The 18,114-nt window shown below is 42.3% G+C and overlaps 1 protein-coding gene across 1 annotated transcript in view; it reads left to right on the top strand.

The window, feature by feature from the left end:
• The window catches only part of Cpa6 (carboxypeptidase A6), a 323,751-nt gene extending 311,751 nt beyond the window's left edge, over positions 1-12,000 (top strand). Inside the window, exons 10-11 of the mRNA XM_032890585.1 lie at positions 7,159-7,243; positions 11,408-12,000. Of these exons, the coding sequence (XP_032746476.1) occupies positions 7,159-7,243; positions 11,408-11,595 (273 nt within the window). The 3' untranslated portion in view covers positions 11,596-12,000. The remainder of the gene's footprint in view (positions 1-7,158; positions 7,244-11,407) is intronic.
• Positions 12,001-18,114: the final 6,114 nt, after the last annotated feature.

Here is an 18,114-nt window from a genome sequence, read left to right as displayed (position 1 = left end):
ATATTTCAATAAAAATGTGCTTCTTGCTTAGCTGAGGGCCCACAAATGTCCTTCTGGACAATGAAAAAGTGAGGACGACTGAGAAAAGGAGCATCTTACATCTCACTGCACCACGCTGAAGACCATTCTAGGAGGGAAATGAGATATGCCCACTCCGTGGATAGATCATATCTGAACCGCTTATCACCATAGTGTCTGCACTAGAACACCAAAAGCACAGTGAGCTCAAAGAGGTTAGAACCAGACTTCAAGGTAAAACAGCAGCCCGGAAGCTACCACCATTTGACCCAGTCAAAGACAAGAGTCGAACTAAAAAAAAGTAAACTCTGTTGTAGAGAGAGGAAGAGCTTTAAAATTCTCACAGGTCATGATAGTGTACCGTGTAAGTGCAGAGAGGACAGAGACACAGTAAAAAGGGAGACACCAAGATAAACATGGTTCCAGGGCGGGTGGAGGGTGGGGCTAGGAGGGCATTGGGGATAGGATGGAGGTATGTACGTAGGCACGGGAGCAAATAGAAGACTCATTCAAAAGAAAAGCCAGGCCGCCCTAGTGAAGAGACTTGGCAGGGAGGCGGAGAGAGAGCAGGTTCCCTACCAGACAAAGCAAACATCACTCGCAAGCCTCAAATCCAGTGGTTGGTTTTGATAGCATAGCGATGCTTCTGTAGAATCGCACTCCGCAGTCAAGAGGATTGACACTGACTCAGCAGACCCCATCCTAAAACTGAGCCACTCTGCTAAGGGCCTGAGAACCAGGAACGATCCCAAATCAGGGGACTAAATTTAACTTTCCATCGCCCCAGGGTCAGAGAAAACCCCGGGAGGCACTTGTGGAGCAGATACTCCAACAATGAAAAAGCAAAGTGCAGGTTACTAGAGGGTTCTGCTAAGGTGAGGGAAAGCAAAGATAGTCCCACCCTCAGTGGCTGGGAGCAAATCACATCCACTGAGGATAATTATGATCAACCTTCCCTGCTTGCGGCTCACTACTAGAGTCCCACATGCTGAAGTTTCAGATACTGAGAGCTGGACCCCTCCAAACACAGTGCTGATTCCTAGGAGAGCTTGATCCGAAGAGAACCCTCCACCACTCCTCAGACACCCTCCACATAACATATTAGTGTGGTTGCTTTTTCCTTTTGTTCCTCCCAGTGCGTTTCGGAGAAACTCTGAAAGCAAAATTATTAGGTATTCGCAGTGGGTAATATGGCGAATGATTCTCAGGAGGGAGAGAAATCTGCCCAGCACACAGAATACAAACATAAGTGCAGACAGCCCAGGAGGACATCAGACACTAGTCCAACACACATGCAACACCAGCGAGATGCTCAGAAAGATAAGAACCCAGGGTCCCCTGGCCGGCAGTCCCCAGTGAGTCTAACCTGCAGTCTCCGGGGCGTCGGTTTTCTACCCTTGCCTCTCATTTTAAACACACTCCTTTAAACACTTTACTGTCACATTTGGTTTTTTCTTTTTATATTTGACTTCCTCTCATACAATCACCTAATCTTACACATTTCTTCACAATAACCATTTAATTTGGTGCTGTCCTTCTCTCACCTGTGCCCCCCTTTTCTTTTAATAAGTAATTCATTCTTAATAATGTTTTTACTTTATCACATTTACCCTTATTTTAAAATAAAACCTTTCCTCTTTTAAGTACTCACCCTTTATAAATGGATCTATGTGTACATTTGAACTCCTTTCTTGAGAAATCTTTGTTGCTGCTGCTGCTGCTGCTGTTTTAATTTCTTTCTCCACTGATCTTGTTTCCCTTTTTTATTTAACCTTGTTTCTTCTATTGAAGAAGACACAAGGAGACAGAATGCTTCTCATGCTGATGGAGGGGTAGAATTAAAGTTATAAAAAGGCCTGTATTAACAAAAGTGATCTACACAGCTAATACAATCTTCATTAAAATTCCAGGAACAGAGGACTGGAGTTAAGAGCACTAACCGTTCTTCTAGAAAACCTGGGTTCAATTCCTAGCACCTACATGGCAGCTCACAACGGTCTGTAACTCCAGTTCCAGGGGATCTGGTGCCCTCTTCTGGCTGCCACAGATGCGCATGCATACATACAGAAATACTCCTAGGCATAAAACAAAAGATTAAATAATTTAAAATTATTTTAAAAGTCCAATCACAGTAATCACAGAAGTAGAAAAGAAAACCCTAAAATTCATATCTGAGGGCAAAAAAAAAATCAAAATATCCAAAGCAGAAAAAATAATGCTATGTGGACATCGTGACACCTCATCTCAAGTTACGTTACAGCGCCATAGTAACAAATGCAGCAAAGACCAGGAGAGTAAAACAGAGGGCACAGGGGTTGGGGATTTAGCTCATGCGGTAGAGCACTTGCCTAGCAAAGCGCAAGGCCCTGGGTTCGGTCCCCAGCTCCAAAAAAAAAAAAAAAAAAAAAAAAAAAAAACAGAGGGCACAGCAAAATAAATAAATAAATAAATAAATAAATAAATAAATAAATAAATCACACACACACACACACGGGGTGATTTGCATGAAGATATCCCCCCCATAGGCTCACGGGAGTGACACTGTTGGATGTGTGGTCCTATTGGAGGAAGTGTTGGGAGTGGTGGGAGAGTTGAGGTTTCAGAAGCACACGCCAGGCCCAGTGGCTCACTTTCTCTTCCTGTGGCTCAGGATGTAGAGCTCTGCCTTGAAGCCCCTCCAGCACCATGTCTGCCTGCGTGCTGCCATGCTTCCCACCACGATGATAATGGAATGAACCTCTGAACCTGTCAGCCTGGCCCAACTAAATACTTTCCTTTATACGAGTCGCTGTGGTCCCGGTGTCTCTTCCCAGCAGGAGAAGCTGTGAAGCCACACAAGCAACACAGTTGTTTTTAAAGGTTTCAAAAACATTCACTGGAACGAATACAGCCCCTCAACAAACTGTACAGGGAAATCGGGATAGCCAGGTGTAGAAGAATGAAATTGCCACATCCAAATTCCTTGCACTGCTCAAAAGTAAATCAAAGATGGATCAAAGGGTGAAATGTAGAGTTGTGAGATTACTAGAGGTAAGCATGGGGATATCACTTCAAGTTATAGACAAGGGCTATGTGAAAAGAACGCAGCAGCACAGGAAGCGATCCCCAAACCTGGTTAGGAGATTACATGGAATCAGAAACTTTCTACACAGCAAAGGAAACAGATAGCAGAGTGAAGGCGCCAACAGAACTGGGGAAACATCTTTGCCAACCACAGATCAGTTTGAAACTAATGTCTAGGATATGTGAAGACCTTCAAAACCCAAATGCCTCCAAAAGAAACATCCCCACAAATAAGTGGCTATGAATTGAATGTTTCCAAAATATATATACGACCAATAATATGTGAAAAAGTGTTAACATCAGAAAACTGCAAGTAAAATTGTCCAGAAAGCCCATCTCACTCCAGTCAGGGTTACTATCATCAGGTGACAGCAGATGCTGGTGAGGATGTGGAGAAAGAGGAATACTCCTCCATTGTTGGTGGGATTGCAAGCTGGTACAACCATTCTGGAAATCAGTCTGGAGGCTCCTCAGAAAATTGGACACAGTACTACCTGAAGACCCAGATATATCACTTCTGGGCATATGCCCAAAACATGCTCCAACATATAACAAGGACACATGTTCCACTGTGTTCATAGCAGCCTTATTTATAATAGCCAGAAGCTGGAAACAACCCAGATGTCCCTCAACAGAGGAATGGATACAGAAAATGTAGTACATCTACACAATGGAATATTACTCAGCTATCAAAAACAATGACTATGAAATTCTTAGGCAAATGGATGGAACTAGAAAATATCATCCTGAGTGAGGTAATCCAGTCACAAAAGAACACACATGGTTTGCACTCACTGATAAATGGATATTAGCCAAAAAGCTCCGAATACCCATGATACAACTCACAGACCATATGAAGCTCAAGAAGAAGGAAGACCAAAGTGGGGATACTTCGGTCCTTCTTAGAAGGAGGAACAAAATATTCATAGGAAGTAGAAGGTTGAAGGGACTTCAGAAGAAGAAAGGAGGGAGAGAGAAAAGGGGAGGCAGAATCAGGTATGGGAGGAGATGGGGAAGATATACAGAAGGTCAGAAAATTGAGCAGAGGTGTGTTGCAATGGGGGGATGGGAAACAGGGGGTAACCACCAGAAAGTCCCAGATGCCAGGAAAGCAAGAGGCTTCCAGGACCCAACAGGGATGACATTGACTGAAATATCCAACAAAGAGGAGGGAGAACCTGTAGAGACCATATGCAGAGGTTAAGCAAGGCCCGCAGTTGGTGAATGGGGCTACCCACTCATCTCCAAATTTTTAACCTAGAATCACTCCTGTCTAAAAAAAATAATGGGACAAAGTGTGGAGCAGAGACTGAAAGGCCATCCAGAGACTGCCTACCTGGGGATCCAGCCCATATACAGACACCAAACCCAGTCACTATTGTGGATGCCAAGAAGTACATGCTGACAGGAGCCTGACATAGGTCTGTCAAATACAGAGGCAGATGCTAGCAGCCAACCACTGTATGGAGCACGGGGGCCCTAATGGAGGAGTTAGGGAAAGAACTGAAGGAGCTGAAGAGTTTGCAACCCCATAGGAAAAACAACAGTATCAACCAACCAGACCACACAGATCTCCCAGGGACTGAACCACCAATCAAAGATTTCACATGGAGGGACCCATGGCTCCAGCTGCAAATATAGTAGAGGATGGGCTTATCCGGCATCAATGGGAGGAGAGGTCCTTGGTCCTATGAAAGCTCGATACCCCAATGTAGGGGAATGCCAGGGCAATGAGGTGGGAGTGGGTGGGTGGGTGGGGAAGCAGGGGAAGGGGGATGGGATGAGGGGTTGTGAGGGTAAACTGGGAAAGGGGATAACATTTGAAATGTAAATAAATAAAATATCCGATAAAAAAAAAAGAAAACCGATAATAATTGTTCGCAATGACATGGCAAAGACTAACCTTTGTACTCTATTGATGGATGCATAAACTGGTACTGCCACTATGGAAGCCAGTGTAGAGATCCCTGGAACTAAAGATGGAACTACCATAGTAGCCAGCTATACTATTCTTGGCCAAATACAGAAAAGACTAAGTCACCATTCGTGTTCACTACTGCTACTCACAAGATCCAGGAAGGGGAACCAGCTTAGAGGCCCAGCAACAGATGAAGAAAATGTGGCCCATATAAAAAATGGAAATTTATTCATTTATAAAGAAAAATCATGACATCTGCAGGAAAAATGATAAAACTAAAAATCATTCTGCTACAAAGTAGGGCAATCAGAAAGACAAACACCTCATATTTTCTCTTACATGAAGAACCTCGATCTAAAATATCTCAGGGGGGTATGGGGAGAGGGTGAGGAGGGATGCACCGTGTATACCTGTCATGAAATGTGAAGAGGACCGTGAAGGGGAAAGAGGAGATCTTAAGGAAGGGGTGAAGGGGGATGAGAGGGCAATGCAATATATGTAGTAGAAAAATAGAAAGGGGGTGCATAGGGAGGGGGAAGACAGAAGGAATGAATTATAACAAAGATCTGGGACACCTGTTTAGAAAGCCCACAATGAATCCCATTGCTTGTGTACTGATGTTTTTAGAACAGTTAAGATTGTGTACATACCTTGCCTAAATAAGCAAAGCGGTGCTTTGTTTCTTAGTACATTTTTCATAGCCATCAAAAATAATGAAAGCACAAGTCTCCCGACCAGCAAAATGCAGTCATCTGCTAAATGCAGAAACGTCTGACTTTCTCATAATAGAATATGGCTAAGACTATTGGATACAACCCTGAAATTTTTCCATAGGCTCCTCACGGCAATGTTTACATTTCTTTTCTGTTGGCTCGCGTAAGCACATTGCCATCAGCGAGATCAGTATTTAATGGTCTGCCAGTGCCCGGAGCCCTGGGCTGGAATAGCCACAAAGGACAGCACTTGCAGCAAACAGTGCCGTGTGCATTGAAGAGCTTTACAAGGAACACGATGTGGGGCTCAGTCCTCCACACACACCCTCACGTTCCCCAGGGTGCTTCAAATGAAGCATTAAATTATTCACAGGCAAATTGAAATGGGAGAACTGTGTGCTGGTTTCAGCATACTTCTCTTCCACTCATTTGTTATCCAATACCTGTCTAAACCCTTGCTAAGGCTGCTCCTCTGGGGTCGGCTGCAAAGGTTTAAAGAACAATTATTTTGCTACAATGTCCACCACTTAGAATTTTGACCATGTTGAGGGTGTGTGTGTGTGTGTGTGTGTGTGTGTGTGTGTGTGTGTGTGTGTGTGTGTGTGTTGTTTTCCCCTGACATTGAACAGGAACAATGCCACCTTGGACTTTCCTCATCTCAGCAGTAGCTTCGTGGGGCTCTGTAACCTCAGAAGTCAGAAAGCATCACTCAGTTGATGTTCTTGTTCCCGATGGGAACAAACAAACAGCATAAAGGGAGTCGATCTTCCTTAGTGGTTTCTTAATTGATCCAAAAACATCTGTATATACCTACTGAGATATATACTTGTAGATCAATATGATTGTCTGACTACTCTTACAAACTGTACCTCTTCGACATTCCTATGAGAAATATGAGAAGTATCTATTACATACAGAGACGTGTCACTAAGGATAGGATATGAATTAGAGATAAGATTAACATTACCATGGCCCCGTCAATTGTTTTGTAATACACAGAAATAAGTGTGCCTGAACTAAAGGGCAGAGCATAGACCAAACACACACGAAGTTCGGGAACTATGAGAGCATGTCCTAGCTTGCTCATTCTTTTCTGTGCAACCCCAGGATATTCCCTTTAACCTCATTGAACCTTCCCTTTCTCATCTACAAAATAGAACGGTGTTTATCCTTGGTGTAATGGTATCCTCATTTGTGTGAGGATCAACCAAACCAAAAATGTGTTTTAGCAGGCACGTTGGTCCTCAGCACTGTAGAAAATAGTGTTGCTAAATGTACTATGTAATACCACAAATAGTTATTACTAAATATAGCTGTTAACGTATGAGCCATTTTTGTGCTCTCTGTGGACCTGACCACCAATAATGCTCGAGCAACATGCCAGTGTCTCTAGACGCTCCAGGGCAGCAGTACATGTGACACGGTTTCTCCATTGTGTCCCCACAGGAGTTTGCAGCTCACAAAGCTGTGAAGGCGCTTCGGTCAGTGCACGGGATACGGTACAGACATGGCCCTGCCTCCCAAACGTTGTGTAAGTTTCCTGTGCATGTCGTATCAGAGCTGTGCCATGACTTCCCTTTAAGAAGCAAAATGTGCTCTCAATAAAGCAAAATGTGTGACTATCAGATTAGCCAAAGAAGATGGGAGAGTTGGTGCCTGTTTAGTTTCCCATAGCTTGGCAGAAATCGGCATTCCGATTTAAACCAGTACCGAGCAGAGAGCGTGCTAAGCAGGCGGTAATGACTGCAAGTCAAATTGAGATCCCTTGACAGTGGAAAGTACCCAAATGGGCTCCTTAAGCAATCTGTAAGGACTGTAAGTGTGGAAATGGCCTCAGGAAGATAATGAAGTAAATGGTTCATCTCGCCAGCAGCTTCCCTTTGTCCCCTTCCTTCGCCATCCCTGTTAGGAAATGCCATTTCAAACCCAGCTTCTTCATCTCGATTTCCTCTTGAAGGTCGGTTTTAAAATATTTCTTTTATACAAAATCAAAAGGAATCAGTCTGTGAAAAGAACTTGGATACTGTACAGTCTATTCTGGAGCTTGCCAGATGTGTTTCCGATAGCCAGGGTATCAATTAATTCTGGTTTTTAATTTCTTCAAATGCAACATGAGTAACCGGATTATGTCATTCCTCATGCCCTTCCAGATTCTACAACTTATTGTCACTGGGGAAATGTAGTGAGCAGTCGTGCATGTATGAATGTCTGTGTGTCCATGCCTTCACATGCCGTGTATCTGTGTATACACACTGGCACCTGACTGTGTTCCTTCATAAGGCCGAACTTCTCCTTGGCCTCTTTACATGGTCTTACTGGCCTTCCCCTCATCTTATCCCACAAAGGTGAACTGTCCGTTAATAAGTCAAATGAGTTAATCCTAAAAGTGAGAAGGGCACACACAGTGTCAATGGGTTGATTCCAAGCTCATGATTCTATGCTGACTTCTAAGACGGTTTCTCCTGTCTCCCCTATCTTCCCACTTGTCTCCCTTTTTCTTCTATCCCTCTACCCTTTTCTCTCTGACTCACCCTTCAGCTGACCCTCCCGCTCACTCTCCCTTCCTCCCTGATATGGTCTTGATAGATAGCCAAAGCTCACCTTAAATTTACCATCCCCCTGCCTCAACCCCAGCTACAGTGCCTAGCTATAGAGCTGCTCTTTAATAGCTCTGTTGAAAGGGAAAGTAGCATTTATAAAACATCACATCCCAGCCAATGCCGACATGACACCTATACTGAAACTTTAAAGTCATTGTCCAAGTCTTGCCAGCCTTTTCATCTTGGTGCAAAGACATAGCCACACTGTTATATTTACAGAGAACAATCTGTTACCATAGAAATGAGCCTGCCACATCACCATGAGGTAATGCTTGGCACGTGCTACCTCTGACTTTGGCTTCTATTTGTTCTCTAGCCAGAGGGACATTGAAGCCACAGCACAATTTCTGTCCTTAGCCAAAGCCAAGGGAATCTGAGAGCTACCTGGGTTGCTCAGCTGTCTTCTTCATACAATGAGTCCATCCTACTGGTCCTAGGAAATTGTATTAAAAGGCACACTGTTACCAGGCATGATGGTACACACTTGGAATCTAGCACTTTGGAGGTAGAGGAGAAAAGACTGACAAATCCATCTTGGTCTACATGAGTTCTGGGACAGTCTAGTCTATAAAGCAAGTTTCAGGAAAGGTTAAGACAACATAGTCAGACTGTCAGGTTGTGTTGTTGCTGTTGTTGTTGTTGGTGGTGGTGGTGGTGGTGGTGGTGGTGGTCTTTTTGTGTGTGTGTGTTCAGATGTGTGTGTGTGTTTAAAAGGCCTGGCAGTGATAGCACAAGTCTTTAATCCTAGCACTTGGGAGACAGAGGCAGGCAGATCTCTGAGTTCAAAGCAAGTTCCAGGGCAGCCAAGGTCACACAGAGAAATCCTCTCTTGAAAAAGTAGAGAGGGACTTGGTGCTCTGTGATCAGTGCCCAGGGTTCAGGACTCAGTGTTCAGTGCTTAGGGGATAAAGTGTTTGCTGTACCAATTATGAGGACCAGAGTTTAAACCTCAGAACTCACATTAAAACCAGAATCAGCCATAACCATCTGCAATGCCAATATGCCTACTCTAGGGTGGGAGGCGGAGACAGGAGAATCCCCAGCAGTCCGTGGGCCAGCTATCCTGCCACCTGCAGCTATAGACACCTATAAAGCCTGCGTTAACAAGGTGGAAGGCAGTGAATGAGGTTATACTCTGACCTCCACACACGTGCTCACAGGAACATGCACAAACATGTGCACGTGCATTTTAAAAAGTGATATGTTTGAGTAAATGAACGTGTTCTGGAGATTTAATAACAGTAGTTCATGTATAGCAAACTGGATCATAGAAATTTCAGGAAAGGAGGTACATCAAGATTTTTTTTCTGTAAAATATTAATTCATTTAATAAATTATTCCTCTTGGGACTTTTTTCTAAACTCTACATACTAGGCCACTTAGGGCTGTAAATAAGTATAATAATAATAATAATAACTAACACATCCCAAGTGTTTTCAAGTGATTTAGTATTTCACGTAATTTTCAGAGCAACCCTTATGCAACAGGGGTTGGCATTATCTTTTTTAAGGGAGTTTGAGGTGCAGGGAAGGCATGCAACAGGTGGAAGTGGGTACCTTCAGTCAGTACCCTGTGCTTTTAGTTCTTGCCTGAAAAGTACAGCCTGTGAGGCCAGAGGAGCCAAAGACGAGAGTAACCAGAATGGACCGTTAGCTATGTAAAGTGCCATGAGAGGCTAACAGGCATATCTGAGAGGAGAACAAAAAACAGAAAAGAAGATTAGATACAGGGTCGTTGGTGACCGTCAAGAACAAAGTTTACCACACAGGCAGAGACAAGAAGCAGACTAAAGTTTGAGGGTGCAGCCATCTTTCAATTCCCTTGAGTTCTCAAAACAAAATAAGGAGAGGGGAACCAGGTATGGTAACCAGGGGTGTGTGGCAACGTCATGAAGATTAGAGATTGTTGAGCGTCTTAACCAATGCAGATGTAAGGGGTGACAAAGACCTGAAGAGATACACAATACAGAGATGGCGGTATCAAGTGGTATCAAGACAGGACACATGTATTGGGGGTGGGGGGAAGCAGCATGTCTTCCTCTGAACTAAAAAGGTTAAACTTGGGGTTCTAATATCATCGGAGGAGGTGATGCTTAACCACTTGAGGAGCAGAGGTAAAATGGCGAATCGGGTAAGCTGTGAAAGAGAAAGTTCGGTAAATGCCAGGTTGTGATGCAGCCTAGAGCACTGCCTGTGATTGGACAGTGCACACCACAGGCCCCTCCTCCACGAGGATGCTCTCTGATGCCCTTCCCTGGATTGAAGTCAGAGAACCTGGTGGTAAGTTGATCATAAGAGAAGCTGCAGCTTAGTGAGGACAGAGGAAGGCACTGGGAAGATCGGGGCGGGGGGGGGAGTTAATTTTAGTGAGATAGCTGTGCATGGCCAAGTGAGAGGAAACCACAGGAAAGCAGGGAGGGGAGGGAGGGGTCTGGAAACTAAAGGTGGAAGGCAGGAAGGAGCTCCACAGGAGTAAGAGAGCACAGGAAGTGGAGGAGATAAGGGGACTTCGGGAGCCAGAATTCTGAATTTCCAGACCTTGAAAGGAAAGAACTGAGTAATAACAACAGAGGTTTCTCGCTGTAGACTGCTTATCGGTGGGTAAAGTGAGCAGAGCAAGAGTGAAGATAAATGCTATGGGAACTGAGGTTGAGGAACTTTGAGGTCATCACACTGGCACGGCGTTAAGGCTTAGCTCAAAGACAACAGCAAGTATGACTTGTAAGCTCCATGAGCCAGAGCCCGAAGAACTACCATTAGTGTATTCTTCCAACGTTTCTTATTATTACTGTGTTTGCAGCAGCTCGCATGTGGAGGGCAGAGGACAGCTACGTGGAATCAGTTCTCTCCTGCCTTTACATGGGTTCCATGAAGCGAACCAAGTCCTTTGCCGCAAGAATTTTACCTGCTTAGCCAGCTATCTTAAATCATTCTTATTAAAGGGCTATTTCGTTGCAAGAATTTGGGAAGATTTGGTGAGCATGCATTTTATGCACGAGTGTGTGTGTGTGTGTGTGTGTGTGTGTGTGTGTGTGTGTGTGTATGAAAATTAATTCTTACTCCTTAGTGAAGTGATTCTTTCTTTTTAACTTTTAGATGTAAGCTCTGGTAACTCAATGGATTGGGCTTATAAAAATGGAATACCCTATTCATTTGCTTTTGAACTGCGAGACACTGGGTATTTTGGATTTTTACTGCCAGAGATGCTCATTAAACCCACCTGCACAGAGACCATGCTTGCTGTGAAGAATATCACAATGCACCTGCTAAAGAACTGTCCTTGAGAGGAGCTTGCATCTAGCCTACCAATCCAGAGAAAGCAAATCCTGACCACAAGCTCCCTGGCAAATATAACTGCTGAGACTGGAAGGATCCATGGACCATAAAGAATCTTTCATGCAATTCAACACTTTGCAACAACAGCAAAGTAGGGCACAGCCTACTTTGGTATGAGAAGAAAATCCACTTTATATCCCTTTAGAGTCTTATTTGATTACAAGGGGGAGGGAATGTTTTCAAATTCCTTTGTCTCAAAAAGTGTACAAACTAATTGAGGATTTCCCTCCTCTCAACTGCTATGTCCTCGATTAAGACCTACACGACCAACAACATTTAATTATTTGGTTCTTATTTGAAATGGAAACAATCAACTGTATTTCTTAATAAATATATAATTTTTCAAAGACTAACATTATTCACACATTCACCTCAGTTCAGTGCACTGTATACACCAATGAAAAGTTGGGCAGTGTTTCAGTAGACATGAACCCTCGGAGCTGTGGCTCACTGTACAACATAGACCCTGGAAACACTGAATCATGGATAGATGAGGGTCTCCTGAGGCTCACCATAGCTGAGAAGGTTTTGGCAGTTAAGGGCTGTAGGATATGGGGAGTCATTTTTCTTCCAGTGTGTAGCCACTGGTAAGTCTCTTATGAACTAGTAAATAACCCACATGCATGTGGATGCACGCAAACAGCTCTAATTAACTCTGGGTTATTTTAAGAACAGTGAGAAAGTAGAAGGGAGATGTGTTGGAAAAAAGAAGTGCAGAGAAAGTGGAGTGGGATTAAGAGAGGAGAATGGGGTGAATATGATCTAAACACATGCAGTGGTTCTCATCCTTCCTAATGCTGGGGCACTTTAACACAATTCTTCATGTTGTGGTGACACCCAACCATAAAATTATTCTGTTGCTACTCCATAACTGTAACTCTTCTACTGTTGTGATAGTGTTGTAATAGTTGATATGCAGGGTTTCTGATGGGACCCCAAAGGGCAAACCACGGGTGGAGAACCATCATTATATACATATATGAAATTGTCGAAGAATTAAAAACAAGATTGAGTGACTTATGCTTATTTCCTGAGAATCCCACTTTTAAAAAAGTTAAATAAGTCACGCATGGTGGCACAGGCATAAAATCCAGGATACTCCAGAGGTTGAAGCAGGGGGATTCCAAGATCACAGATTGCCGGGGCTATAGAATAAATTCAAGACCATCCTGGTTAAATTAATGAGACTTTCTGAAAATAAAAATGAGAGATGTAACCATGTAGCTCACTGGTGTGACACTTTACCTAGCATGTATGAGGCCTTAGGTTCACAATGCTGACAAACAAAAATCGAAGTTAGTATTAGTTACAGGTGCCAGGCACAGGAGTTTTCTAATAGTAATCTCATTTAGAAAGGCAACGTAGACTTCCAGTTCCAGGAAGTCAACACATGATGTGTCTTCACCATTGAAGATAGCCCGGATGAGGTAGAACTCTTGTACGATGGGGTCTCGTCCATCTTTATTGTTCAGCACCACACATACACACCAAAACACCAAGCCCATGGCTAATAAAAATTGTTATAAACCATTAGACAATAAAGAAGGAAATCTTAGGCCAGGCCTTGAATGAATATGGAAACCTAGAAAGGTGTTTATGCAGATGTGACTTCACAACGTTATGAGAAATGGGGCCAGGGAACAGAGCCTAAAGCTACACCAAGTTGTGAAGCCCAATGAGTTCACTTCCACCAGAATTCTGGGATTACCTTCAATGTAAGAGTAGATTAGATTATCATACACTCTTATAACTTTAGATACACACACACACACACACACACACACACACACACACACACTTATGCAGTACATACACTTAGACACTTTTAAAAAAGATTTATGTATTTTATTTATGAGTACACTATAGAAGTCTTCAGACACACCAGAAGAGGGTGTCAGAAGTCATTAAAGATTGTTGTTAGCTACCATGTGGGTGCTGGGAATTGAACTCAGGACCTCTGGAAAAGCAGAGAGTGCTCTTTACTGCTGAATCATCTCTCCAACCCCCCTTAGACACTCTTACTCACTCACATATTCTTTCTTAAACACACATATATTCACACACTCATTCTTCACACACACAAACTTATGAAGTCACATAAACACTCTTACACACTTTCTCTTACACACACATGCCCTTGTTCTCTCTCTCTCTCTCTCTCTCTCTCTCTCTCACACACACACACAGAGTCATATTATTTAATGGTGTAAAAGGAAAACTGAGCATTTCCAATTGGGGAAAGAGTAGTGTGGCAAGAAATTGCCACTAAAGAATTGGAAGGATATATCAGTTCCCATGCAGATTTGTGGCCCAAATCCAGACTTCTTAAATGACCTGATAAACTAGCCAATAGTGTGGTTCAGATTTGTTCCATGCTGGTAATACCTCCAAACATCCAATAGAAAGCCTCTTAAAAAGTTTTGTATAACCAAAACATGACCATCGGAATAAGGATAGATAGCCTGAAATCTTTCGGAGGGGAGAAGAAGACCCAGTCAAAAGAATGAGGACATATGTAGCATGTACTTCACTGGTACCAATAAGACTGAGATAATGGAGAAATGTCTTCAGAGTTTGGAGGTGTAATTCATCCCCCCCAAAAAAAATTTATACTCAGCTTATATCAGAAATATGAGTGTAAAATGTAAACATTTTCATATAAGTGAATTCTTAATAATTTGCCTTTTCCTGATGTAGGATTCAAAAACATGAAGGGATCATGTTTGGATGTGAACTATCCCCCCAAAAGTCTCATCTCTTAGGTTGTGGTCCCCAGTTGCTGGCACCATTTTGGAAGGCGATGAAACTTAGGAGTGGGGCTGGATGTATGTCAGCCAGGGAGGTGTCAGGGATGTTGTGTCTCCTGGCCACCATGATGTGAAAGAGTGCACACTCCATCGCATGCTTCTTGGCCATGCTGCTCTACCCTTCCCATGAGCCCAGAGTCAACAGAAGCAAGGCTAAGGAGCTGGGGACCGAACCCAGGGCCTTGCGCTCGCTAGGCAAGCGCTCTACCGCTGAGCTAAATCCCCAACCCCAGGATGACAGATCTGAAACCACAAGCCAGAACAAATCTTTGCTCCTTTGTTAATGACAGTGTTTAGTTACCAGGATAATAAAAGCAGCACTAGGGAGAATCTACTATGGGAAAAAGGTGTGGGGGGAATCCTGATAACTAAAGAAAAGGTCTAGGATAAGAACTTTGTGGCAGACATGTAGAACTATTGACGGGATAGAGGACGATGAGCATTAAGATGCATGTCATACACCCACAAATACGCTCAGGGAGATTTTTTACTTGTAGGGGACTTGACAAACTCATAGTAAACATATAGAAAAACAAGTGGGCAAGAACTGGATTTAAACTAGCAAAAGAATGGGTTTATTTTTTTTTAAAAAAGCTATCCTAGAATGCTGCATGACTTAGTTCTAAATGATATAAAGTCAAGTAGCATCCGTCATAACACAACAGGACAGAAGAAGCAATATGCAAGTTGGATGGGGCATAGGACAGAGTAGTCCTCCTCCTCCATAGAAGGAAGTCAGGAAGTCTATGTCTTAGTTAAGGTTTTACTGCTCTAGACACCATGAACAAGGCAAGTCTTATAAAGAAGATCAGTTCATTGGGACTGGCTTACAGTTCCAGAGGTTTAATCCATTATCATTGTGTCAGGAAGCATGGCATCGTGTAGGCAGACATGGTGCTAGAGAAAGAGCTGAGAGTTCTACATCTTAGTCTGCAGGCATCAGAAGGAGAGTGTGTACCACACTGGGAAGATCTCAAAGACCGCCCAACAGTGACACACTTCCTCCAACAAGGCCAAACCTAATTGTGTCATTCCCTATGAGCCGAGCACTCAAACACATGTCGATGGGGGCCATACTTATTATTCAAACCACCACAGTCTCCAAGGCTGAAAAGAAATCATGAAAGATCTGCATACATATATTAGTTAAAGTAAGAAAGCAGGGTCAGTGGCATGGGTCGGCAGGTAAGACCACTTGCCAACAAGTCTGAGTTCAGTCTCCAGAGCCCACATAGTAAAAGGAGAGGATTAGCTCACACAAGCTGTCTTCTGATCTCTACATGTGTGCCATGGCATGTATACATGTATCTGCATTCTTGTGCACAGAAACACAAACACAAATAACTATGACTACAAAGTAAATATTAAAATAAATAGAGAAAGATTAAAATTATTGGACTAATGCCCACAGGATGGAGTCCTGGCAGCATGTACATGACAACACTGTGACAAGTATGGCCTCATCAGGAGCACAAGAGAACACCATGACCGATAGGAATAGGAAGTAACACAGGATGAGGTGAAGGACTGTTGTTTCTAGCATGTGCTTCTTCGTGCATTAAAGAAACTTTCATCTGAGGGGGAGAGTTAATAAATATATTTCAATATAGGCATAAGAGAAAGCGAGGCACAGAGAAGAAGAGTGTCAATGTGGGCTTATTAAGGACAAGTCATAGAAATGAGACCAATTTTATTTTTTTAATCAGGGAATGCACATATAAAAGCATATACTTTTTAAAAGTAAAACACTATTTTAAAAGCAAAATAATAATTACTCACTTTCTGTTTTTGAGAGAAGTTTTGCTATGTAACCCAAGTTGACCTCAAACTTACAACTGTCCTGACTTGTTCTCCCTAATACAAAATTAACACATGTGCCCCCCACACTGATTTTTTTGTTCCAGAGACATATTTATAGGACAAGTCTTTGATAAGGCAGGCTTGGTTCTATGAAGAAGAGATAGACTCACCCATCAGCAAATCTCAAAATTGGCCGGGAAGGTAGAGCTCGTTTTATTTCTACCAGTAGAACAGGTACAATGCAAAAATGTCTGGCACGGTTGGGAGGAATGGAAGCTGATAAAGATTCTGGCTAGAGAGAACTCAAAACCTGACAAGAGGAACTCGACCAGTACATCTTGTCCACTGACCCAAGTAGATTCTTGATGCCAGAAAGCTTTCCCCTTTCATTGTGTACTCTGTAGTCTCCCTACATGCAGAACTTTTAGTGGTATCAATCCATCAAATAGCATCACCCCTCTGACAACTAAGCAACAATCACATCTTGACTATTTGGAGAGGAAAGCGCCACAACAAATATACAAATAAACTTCAAAATTCATTCTTCATTAAGGTCAATGTAACCTTTACCAAGCCCAATGTAATAAGAATAGTTGGCAAGTTAGTACCAAGAACTAGACACATTGTTTTATTTGTCCTTGCTGTCCCACAGCAGAAGTGCTACCAATACTTTTTTAGAGGTCAAAGGGCACGCAATCCTGCCTGTACACACATGCACAGGAGCATACTCACACACACACACACACACACACATACACACGTTTGTGCACACACACATGCACAAAATAATCCACCAACTTCAAGCTATCCAGTTTCTTTACTACCCATATGTAGATTCAGAATGTAATAGTCTTGATGAAATTCACGTAAATTCTTATCCATGATTACTCTCACATTTCAATAATACTGTATATATTTTATGCCTCAGATTCTTTATGTAGGTATTTTAATATTTATAGGCTATTTTCATATTTAATAGTTTTAAACTAAGCCACAAAATGTATGGAGAGATTTATGTTCAAACCACTCTGCTAGGTGCTGGTGCTGTGTTTTGTGAAGAACAGAAGTCTTATACTTATGTCAATTCTTGCTTAAGAATATAACATTTTCTTCAACTATAAATAGAACATATATTTAAAAATTCTTAGTAAAATGCCCCATATGCATATTACTATAATTTTATAATGCTGATTACATCAAATTTTATTTTTCAGCTGAGATTTAGCAAGTGTTTAAGTTTCTTAGGGGTGTCATAAAAAAGAACTACAAATGGAGGGGTTGAAGCAATAAAAATGCATTGTCTCACGGTTCTGGAGGCTAGAATCTAAAGCTAGCATCAATAGGACTATGTGCCCTCTGACATGTCAAGCAGAACCCTTGTCACTTCCTAGCTAGTCATCTGTAAGCTGTCTTTGGCACTCTGACTTTCAGTTGTACAGCTCTAATCTCTATCTTCACATGGTATGTCTCTATGTTACATGACTAGGTTACATGACAGAAATAAAACACTAGTCACATAAGATCATTCACCCTTCTCCAGTATGATGTCACCTAAAGAAGTCATCTGCAATGACCCTATCTTCACAGATGGTCACATTCTGATGTATGCATCCATATGATTCAAGTTATAATACCCACAATAAAACTTTAATAGACTCTTAGAAGTGGTCGAATAGTCCATATGGCTCATCTTTAAATAATAAACAATATAATCCACATTTTGATGTGTTATCAACATAAGAAATGTGTTTCTTCTACTCAAAGTTGTATATTACCTCAGTTCTTGATGATTATTCAGGGCTGATACATCATAAAAAGTATTCACACCTAAGGTACACTGGATAAAAACTAATTAATTAA

This window comes from Rattus rattus, chromosome 1, assembly GCF_011064425.1.
Source record: "Rattus rattus isolate New Zealand chromosome 1, Rrattus_CSIRO_v1, whole genome shotgun sequence".
In the NCBI taxonomy this organism is placed as follows: Eukaryota; Metazoa; Chordata; class Mammalia; order Rodentia; family Muridae; genus Rattus; species Rattus rattus.
This window is presented reverse-complemented; position numbering and strand designations above follow the sequence as displayed.